Here is a 9,260-nt window from a genome sequence, read left to right as displayed (position 1 = left end):
GTCGTGGCGATGTAAATTGTTAAAGAGGAATCAGAAAAAAGAAAAAAACAAAGAAAAGGAAGAGAGACCTTAGAGTCATGTAATAAATTTCACACAAACGGCATGTATATATTTATCTGTTGCTTCGCAAATGAGTACAAGCCTTTGCACATTATTTATAATAAACGCTTCCTTTCTCGTATATACAACGGAAACGCGCCGCTCGAATCCGCAATCGTAGGCTACGGCGCTACGGAAATCTGTGAAAATCTATGACGACTGTCATCTCGCGCGCGTCTCTCTCTACCGTATCTCGTTGCAAATTTTGATATACAAATTATTTGGCAGCCAATCGTCGACAATTATACATCCTTGCAATTGCGGATTCCGCCGAGATCGAGCGCTCGAGAAAGTCCAAACATATTTTACTACTGTATTATTACGTCATATGTTATTTTAATCTTTAAAAAAAAAATATATATATATATATATATTATTGTCCTCTTTGCTATTATGTATACATGTATTATCAATTAGCATCTAGAAGAACTTTATACATATTGTACATATCAAACGCTATTCTGTTACGAATAAATGTTTAAATCGTACTTACCCTCTTCTCCGAGATTTGTACCGATGTATCTTCTGCATCCGGATCGACCCGGTAAGTAGTACATATTCAAATAATAAATAAATAATTATTTTTTAAAAGATGTATTTCAATATTTTACGACAGTTAGTCTGTGTATAATCGCGTAAGAACTTTGTACACATTTGTTTCGTTTAATAGCGGAAATCGTTTTTCAAACGTCATCTAGGAGATTCCGCGTCGCTCGCATACTGCTCCATCGACTCGAGATGCGTCAATAGCATATTATCTCGCGTTCCAAGAGCAACGAATAACCAAGCAAAAACTGCGAGAAGATCTTTCGACATTGTTATCTTTTGCCAGCCCTGTAATTCTTCAAGTAAAGTTTCTTGCGCTGTATTCTGGAAAATTATTATACATATAGATACACAAATTGAGAATTTTTTATGGGCAATTTTGTGCTAGTTAATTAAATTGTCGCAATATGCTTACGTTTGACCACATGGTTTCATTGATATTGCGATAATGCATTAGAGCTAATTGATCATCGATCTTTAACGACGCTTGGTGAAAGCTAAACGTTAGTAGATAAAGCGGAATAGCGATCGCCGTTTTCGCATGATCCATATAGATTTCACGTAAGTGATCCATATCAAGTCGCGCCAAATCGAATCTGAAATCGTAAATATTTCCTCTAAAATTAGCGATACCTAAACACGAACGTTAAAATATAAGCAAATTCTTTTTTAGCATCGAGCATACTTATCGAAGATGGAGATGACACAGAGAGCGATTAAAAAGGAAAATATATTTGTATAGACTTCGGAAAAAATTGAATATTTCGATATGAATTCCATCGAAGCGTTGAAAAAGATATGAATCTGCAAATTGACAAAGCACGGATAATATTTGAAGTGAACGTAAGTATACGGTTATATATACATGTATATCGCGATTTGCATTAGATAAAAAGAAAGTACTTTACCATAATGAAATGCAAAAGTGCCATTCCGCCCAAAAGACCCTGATAAACTAGTCCCGTGCACCTCCAAAATTTCTGGGCAGTGATTGCCACTTTTATGAGCGTGTGCATTTGAGTTTCCGCGGAATCGCGATCCTTTCCATCTTCTGTTACACGTGGCGTATCATTTCTCAAAGCACGTCTCGATCCGCCAATTTTCACAGCGCTAAACCCACTCCTGCCTTGAATATAAATTGTGTCCGTAGTCAATTCCGGCAGCGGCACAGGTTCCTCATACTTTGTGCGTACATTTTCTTGAGCTTTCTTCAAAATTTCCGTGATAGGTACTTCATGATCGTCCGCTTGCCGTAGAAAATTATTAATTTTAAATTTCACTGTTGCATGGCAAATATTAAGATTTGTATAGCACATTAACACGCGCGGATGTAAGATACATCCTTTTTAAAACATTAATATATTTATTCCCCTTTTTATTTACTGTATCGGATTTCTCTTTAAGATTTGTAAATTCTTAACAGAATGGAATTTTATCAATTTTTTTATTTAATCTATAATTTTTGTTTGCAAGATATAAAATAATATATTTACCTCGGGAAACAATCTTTTTTCTTTTTCGCGATTTATCAGTGAAATTATCTTCTTCACTGTAATGTTTTATAGAAGATCCGGTGTCGGTTCGATTATGATCGCGATCTGTCGTGCGAGGCTGTTCTCTAAATTTTCGTCTTTCGATCCGTTTACTGCGTTTCCTCCTTCTTCCTTCAAGAGATCTCGATGTAGTTCTTTCTTCGCTCTCGCGAATGTCAGAGTAACGCGCTTTTCCATGAACATGTCCCTCAGTTCTACGAGACTTAACATTACTCTTAACATCTGGCGACTCGGAGATAGTTTCTGTATCTTCGGTGTTGTCTTGTTTCCCGAAAAAACTCTGAGATGTTGAATGAAGAATTCAATGGTAATGCATTTTTTTATTTATGCAAATATATCTGATATTTTTCAACTTGCATAGTTCAAATAAAATGCCAACTAAAGGTTTACCAAATTGAATCGATACAACATTATGTCGCTGTATTTCGAGAGCAAAAAACATATTGCCAATGTTAATCCGGAATTAATAATTTATTAATTTTTAATGAAATTATTATAATGGATATAATTTATAATTATATTGTGCCTAAAATTAAAATTGACTATGAAGGCATTATAAGATTTTAAAATTTTAGCTTCATAAATAATACAAACTGTTTTGATATTCCGGTTGTAGGATCGGCCGGACTCTTCTGAGCTGGTCCATCGTTTCTGCGACGGTGTACTGCCCCGTTTCACGTAGCTGTCATTTTCATCGATCGTCGTAGATCTTCGTCCACGCGAAGCACGATTTCCGTGTATCATTTTAGATCCCGATGCATCACTCATTCAGCTGTCTTCCTATCGATTCGCGATCATTTCGTAATCAATTTCACACGTAAGTCCCACAAATTTTCTTCGTAAAGTATTTGCACAATACTTATTGTGTGTTGATTGTATTGTAAACCACTCAGCCTGCCCTTGGTCCTCCGCCATATTTGTCACTTGTATATATACATGTATTCCTTTTTAAATCTTACATATGAATAACACATAAGTGACAATTGCACCAATTCACTTCGCATCTTCTGCTTCTTCTTTGTTTTTAGTTGGCCTGGACTGACCCTATAATAAGCGGCAGGTCAAAATAAGCCGGCCATCAACAGGTAGACTTTGCATCTCAATGGCTGCATTCAGCGGAAAAACATGTTTAAAACAATTCAACTCTTAGCTAATCGCTGCGCGCCTGTCTGGGCTGTCCAGGATTCTGTCACGAGGCGTCCGTAGTAACGCTTTGTTGTGCTTACAAAGCTCTGTGGAGACCAGCTCGAGAAATCAATGCAGCGAAGTTACCAATGAAAAATTATCGAAATTTTATTTCGCACTATTTATCCATTAATCAAAAAAAATTTCATAAAATTTCATTATCATATAAATGTTTTTACTATTTAAAATTTGTTCTCTTTTTGTATATATATAACAGAACTTGTATATCTCTATGAGAAGATAGATGAATAGCAGAGGGAACTTTTACTTTAATTTTTAAAGCATAGAACATACATATATCAAAATATTTATAAGAAATCTCTATATACTTATTATACTGATACTGGTATGTAATAATCTTTGCAGCACAGCTGTCAAGAAACACGGTAATGTCTCGTGCCAAGTTCATGCGAAGCCGCGAGGCACTCCGGGTCCCTATACGCGAATCGGCCAGTTGCGAGTACACACATAACTTACATAAAACATTCACAAAAAGTGATTTTTCTCGAATACTAAATGAAATAGCTTCTATTTTAAAGTAGAACCATTTGTTTAAATAATTATCATATTAAAATAATATTTTAGATTAAAAAATGTTACAAATAATAATTTACATCTATATACAGGAGGAGAGGAGAAAGAGAGAAAGTTTACAATTTAGACTTAACTTAATCTATTCTATGTCAACGGGAATTTTTATAGAATTTCTAAATCACAATGTCGTATTTCTGGATGATTTTTCTGAAAATATGAAAAAGAATTATATCATTAACAATTTTAAATTATTATAGATAATGGCTATATAGATTATCGAGTTGAATATATACCTTTAGTTTTAATTCTATTCTATCAATTTCTCCACCGAGCATGTCTACAATATTTTCACCGTGTTTCAATAAGAACGCCTCTAATTCCTCAATATTGTGCATACTTTTCACTTCCTGAAATGAGGAATTCGATACTCATTGATATAGTATTACAGCACATTAAATAAAGATGAAAATATTATGTCTATACCTCCAGCATTGTAATAAGATCATGCTTGTCTAGGTAAGATCTTGTAAGTTCTCGTCCGTCAAAATCTAATTCAGCTTTGTATCGCACTAAATGATTACCCATGTCGATGCCTTTCACATCGTGAATCGCACGGACCTAAATTTGGCATAAAAATATCTAAAAATCAATATATTCAAAAAATATATTGGATATTGCATAGATAATATTTTCAGGCAAAGTTACCATTATATCTGCTTCTAATTCGGCATTAATTTTATCTAGATTCTCTTGTGATATACTCCTTCCTATGAGCGCAGCAACGTTCGAATAAATTATAAAGGACGCTACTCCACCGAGCAAACCGCCTACCAGAAGCGAACCAAAGGCGTCGAACATTGAATTTTCTAGATATGAAGTTAAACCCATACATCCTGCTGCCACAATAACTCCAAGTACCTGAATGGACATCAGGATTATAAATATCTCCGAGAATACATAAGATATTTAACTCTTTAGGATTTAATGGACTTTCGAGACATGCTAAATATTTTTTTTTGAACATAATCGGTTTCTCTAAATAAAATTTTATCTTTAAAATTAGCAGGACTTTATGTTAATATTAATTTAAAATCAAAATTTAAGTTATGAAGAGCTGGGAAAAAGTAAAAAAGATAATAATTCTTACAGCTGCAAAATCTTCCATGAGCACAACATTCACAGATGGATCCTGTCCTTCTAAGACAAATTGTTTAAAGCTTTCTTTTCTCTCCTCTGCACCCCTCTTGATAGAATGCAATGCTATCATTAATGTCGCTCCTTCTGACAGCAAAGATCCACCTAGAACGAAGTACGCCCAAAAAAAAGAATCCAACGGCGCGGGAAAAAGAAGACCATGAATTCCGTGATAGAAGGAAAGACCCGTGCCAACGCAAAAAATTCCCACACCTGATATCAATGAAGAAACGTACTTCATGTTTGTATAACCATATGGGTGATCGGAATCAGGATTCTGCAAAATTATTTGGATGATTAGATTAGAAAAACTACTCAGAAGAGATCCTAGAAGTACTTGAAATAATTCGACTTACCTGCACCGATTTATGAATACCATAGGCTAGAATTAGTTGATTACAAGTATCCGCTGCAGAGTGTATACACTCGGAAAACATACTATGCGAGCCAGTATATAACCAAGCAATTAATTTGCACAAGAAATTACTAGCATTTCTGAAAAAAAAAAAGAAAGTATATTAATCAAGGAAATTTTACAATTGTATGATAAGCATAAATTCAGCTAAATCATGGTTAGGCATCTATTCAATACATACATGGCTATTGCAGTCAATACTACTTTGCCAGATCTTCCAAAAAGACCCTCCTCCTGAATTATCTCTGCCTTGTTACCAATTTCTCGTCTGTAATCTCTCAATCTCCGTTTGACCGTAAAAACATCTGTAATGAAAAGCTTAGGTTTCAATCTTTGTACCAATTATTATTCTATCAAGAAAATATGTCTATTATACTATCAGGATATATGTGACTGATCCTGTAAGATAGATGAACAACCTCTGAACAAATATTCTTTGTCTTGAAGAGACCAGAAAATAGTTCTGTTTTATAAAAGTAATAACTTTAAACAACTAAACACAAATGAACAAAATTATGTATAAAAATATATATATATATATATATATTTACTTTGCTGATAAATTTTTCGTTCTACTTCTTTTTTCAAAAGTTCTTTTAGCAAAGCCTCTCGAGATCCCCAGACTTCCAAAGCTCTATAAATAAATAAAACTTTAATATTTAATTATATTGCATTTGTAATTGTAATATATATATATAAGAATCAAAAAGTTTATTAAGTAGATGAATAAAATTTTCTCACTTAGCCTCAACATCTTTCCTCCAGTAGACTGTAATAGGTGGTTCAAGCTCATAGGGGGAGCGTCTCTTTGTTTTTGGTAAAGATTCCAAATCAGAAGGCTTTAATAAAAAATCTGACATTGCTCTCACAGGGGTAATAAAATTACGTTCCAAAGAAGATGTCGATTTATCTACTCTGATTCTCTTTTTCGCTACAAATGTCAGAAATTAGTTTCAATAATATATAAATCAATATTTAATATATTATACCTTTTTTTGACATAACATCATCCTTTGACAATTCTTTGGATTCTGCAGATTGTTTTTCAATAAATTTTGTTGCTTCTTTTTCCTTTTCCTTATCATTGCTAGAATCAATTAGTTCTATGTTTAATACTCTCTCTTTTAATTTACCTAGCTTATCTTCATTTAATTCTATTATCTTCTGCTGAACATCTTCAGCCAATCTCTTTTCAGACTTATCCTTTTTAATCTTTGCTTCATCAGATGAAAATTTTGCTATACCAATCCATCTGCCGTCTTCGTACCTGCCTATCTTTTTGTTAGCAAAGACTTTCTGAGAATACAAAAGCTTCTGTACTTTGTATTGTACACCATACTTGGGCATTATTAAAATACTGGCATGTCTTTTATTTAATCCAATCTGGAATATGCATAACTGATCGGCATGGTATTGGCATGTCATGTTTCGAATAAAATTCAGATGGTTATAGAAGCGATACATCTTTCTTTCTTCTACTCTTTCTTTATCAAAAAATTTATTGTTCTAGATATGCATCATTTAATCTATAAAAGAATAAATTGGTTAAACAATATTATTCTTAAAAAAATAATAAATTTTTGATTATATATAAAACAAAATATTATTTTCAAAAAATATATAATTGTAACGTGATAAAGAAATAGAATATATTTATGAGAACGTACATTACAAAATCGCATTTATCTTTCCCTTCTGTCAAACTTATTTACAGTAAATACATCATTTAAGACAGCTATAATACTGGTATTGAACTGGGTCTTAACAATAAACTAGTAAAAAACAAGCAATAATTGAACTGTCTTAAATTTAATAATAGAACTTTCAACTGTCAATAATCATATTCGCCGCATGGATATAAGAAAAAACAAGACATAACGTTGTTAACCTTGAACCTTGAACGCGTTATGGACTACATTTACACGTCACTCTAAACGGATTTAATAACATCTGTAGTTCTAAAACTAGCCAATCACAGTCATTCCATTCTCAGAGGCATAGTCGTGATTGGTCAGTTTTACTAAGGGTGACGTATAACGTAGTTCATTCGCAGCTAAAGCTTTCTAGTCTATATATTTTTAAGTCGATGAAACCAAGAGTCATGATGCACGAATATCTAGATAGGATGCTTTCGATCCAAAAGTATTTGAAGCTGTCTTCAAGTGTAAAGGTATTTGTGACGCTGTTCATGATATCATGATGTCGTATGTATATGCATATGCTTTGCAATGAATACATGACACTTGTCACAACGAAGTGTGAATCGAGAATAAAAGGAACGTTACATCATGGATGGTGATCAAACGAAAAACGCAAACTCTCAATTTATATCCTTCCACGATTTTCCAACGATAAGCCATGCCAGCAATTCTGAAGGACAGCTAAACACTGGGACTTCCACTCATCAGCCTTTCAATAACCTGTCAAATGATTCTACTGGTATCGGCATCATAGAAGATCTACAAGGAATTCCCGATAAAACCAACGGTTCATAATTGTGTTTCTAGAAAAATTTCTATTTTATTTTATATATATCGATAAATAAATCTTATTTTTAATTTACATGGAACTTAAATTAAACGAAGTCTTGTTTTTTTTTCTAGCTGCTCAACGCAACTTTTGGACAGTCGAATATTATCAAAAATTCTTTAACGTCAATACAAACGATGTATTGGAAAGACTCAAGCGATCCATGATACCACACGGTAGCGATAATTATCTTATAACGCACATAAGACCAAACCCAGACTTGTATGGACCCTTCTGGATATGTGTGACTTTGGTATTTTCCATTGCAATCAGCGGGAATATGGTAAACTATTTGCAAACTGCCAATTCTGCCAAGTATCATTGGAAATACGATTTTCATGTCGTTTCATACGCAGCCACTTGTATATTTTTATATGCATGGCTTCTACCATTAGCTCTATGGGGTGCATTAAAATGGACATATAGTTCCAGAAATACGGAAGAAGAACTAATTGAGGTTTGTTATACAACATTCCTTTTTGCTTTAATCTCTTGCATTACTTATTACATTATCGCATAACCTTTGTTTTTCAGTCTTACGCTGCCCCAGGACTTTTAGAGCTTTTATGTCTATATGGATATTCCTTAAGCATTTATATCCCGATGGCTTTTCTATGGGCAATTCAAATTGGCTGGTTACAATGGAGTCTAGTCATACTAGCAACATTTTTATCTGGAGGTGTTTTGTTACGATCATTGTTACCAGTGATTGCAGGTAAAGGATATACTGCTGTCATTAAAATACATAGAAACTAAAAGAATAGTTTATTAAGTGAAATAAGTTAATCTGACAAATAAAAAATGTGTAATGTAATAGGTGAAATAAATAACTAAAATAATTGATTTTACAGGTAAACATAGAATTATATATATTGTCGTAATTCTGGGTATGCATTTACTGCTAGCAGCAGGGTTTATGTTGTATTACTTCCATGCATCTAAGAACACCGTATCAGCCGTGGCTGGACTATTAGCTTCCTCTACGCAAACCAATGTGCTACATAAAATAGCACAAAATAATAGTTATGTAGGATCTACATCATCTTAAAACGTCTCTAGATGCAGATCTGACTGTAGAGCGATCTTTGTGACTATCAGGAAGAAATTTGTCTATATTTGCGTATGTATATCGGATATTATTTCATTTAAAAGAATATAATATATAGCGCCGATTTTTTTTATATATACCAATCAATGAATAAATA

The 9,260-nt window shown here is 33.3% G+C and overlaps 3 protein-coding genes across 3 annotated transcripts; 1 reads left to right on the top strand and 2 right to left on the bottom strand.

Moving 5' to 3' along the window:
- Window positions 1-37: 37 nt before the first annotated feature.
- LOC115245913 lies at window positions 38-2,942 on the bottom strand. The gene is made up of 6 exons (XM_029824408.1): window positions 2,793-2,942; window positions 2,139-2,478; window positions 1,554-1,891; window positions 1,331-1,449; window positions 1,061-1,241; window positions 38-969 (listed from the first exon to the last, which is right to left on the bottom strand). Exons 1-6 carry the CDS (start codon window positions 2,940-2,942, stop codon window positions 790-792), a joined length of 1,308 nt encoding a protein of 435 aa, XP_029680268.1. The 3' UTR covers window positions 38-789.
- Window positions 2,943-3,634: 692 nt separating this feature from the next.
- On the bottom strand, window positions 3,635-7,479 carry LOC115245914 (zinc transporter 9). Its single transcript, XM_029824409.1, has 11 exons — window positions 7,194-7,479; window positions 6,516-7,052; window positions 6,268-6,457; window positions 6,078-6,160; window positions 5,708-5,831; window positions 5,468-5,606; window positions 5,065-5,388; window positions 4,623-4,835; window positions 4,401-4,535; window positions 4,211-4,324; window positions 3,635-4,124 (listed from the first exon to the last, which is right to left on the bottom strand). The coding sequence occupies exons 2-11, from the start codon at window positions 6,988-6,990 to the stop codon at window positions 4,080-4,082; spliced, it is 1,842 nt and encodes a 613-aa protein (XP_029680269.1). The 5' UTR covers window positions 6,991-7,052; window positions 7,194-7,479; the 3' UTR covers window positions 3,635-4,079.
- Window positions 7,480-7,618: 139 nt separating this feature from the next.
- LOC115245933 (protein YIPF1) lies at window positions 7,619-9,260 on the top strand. The gene is made up of 4 exons (XM_029824455.1): window positions 7,619-8,013; window positions 8,130-8,512; window positions 8,590-8,770; window positions 8,907-9,260. The coding sequence occupies exons 1-4, from the start codon at window positions 7,815-7,817 to the stop codon at window positions 9,101-9,103; spliced, it is 960 nt and encodes a 319-aa protein (XP_029680315.1). The 5' UTR covers window positions 7,619-7,814; the 3' UTR covers window positions 9,104-9,260.

The sequence above is a fragment of the Formica exsecta genome, unplaced genomic scaffold, assembly GCF_003651465.1.
Source record: "Formica exsecta isolate Colony F162 unplaced genomic scaffold, ASM365146v1 scaffold137, whole genome shotgun sequence".
Taxonomy (NCBI): Eukaryota; Metazoa; Arthropoda; class Insecta; order Hymenoptera; family Formicidae; genus Formica; species Formica exsecta.
The sequence above is the reverse complement of the archived record's forward strand: the minus strand, read 5'-3'. Positions and strand labels throughout refer to the sequence as shown.

Coding starts and splice junctions, on each gene's coding strand:
- LOC115245913 (XM_029824408.1), bottom strand. CDS start 2,942: ATGATACACGGAAATCGTGCTTCGCGTGGACGAAGATCTACGACGATC. Junction 1,242..1,330: donor GTCATCTCCATCTTCGATAA/GTATGCTCGATG, acceptor TTACGATTTCAG/ATTCGATTTGGCGCGACTTG. Junction 970..1,060: donor ATGAAACCATGTGGTCAAAC/GTAAGCATATTG, acceptor ATAATTTTCCAG/AATACAGCGCAAGAAACTTT.
- LOC115245914 (XM_029824409.1), bottom strand. CDS start 6,990: ATGTATCGCTTCTATAACCATCTGAATTTTATTCGAAACATGACATGC. Junction 5,832..6,077: donor ACGAAAAATTTATCAGCAAA/GTAAATATATAT, acceptor TTTTCATTACAG/ATGTTTTTACGGTCAAACGG. Junction 4,536..4,622: donor AATTAGAAGCAGATATAATG/GTAACTTTGCCT, acceptor TGCCAAATTTAG/GTCCGTGCGATTCACGATGT.
- LOC115245933 (XM_029824455.1), top strand. CDS start 7,815: ATGGATGGTGATCAAACGAAAAACGCAAACTCTCAATTTATATCCTTC. Junction 8,014..8,129: donor AATTCCCGATAAAACCAACG/GTTCATAATTGT, acceptor TTTTTTTTCTAG/CTGCTCAACGCAACTTTTGG. Junction 8,771..8,906: donor ATTGTTACCAGTGATTGCAG/GTAAAGGATATA, acceptor TTGATTTTACAG/GTAAACATAGAATTATATAT.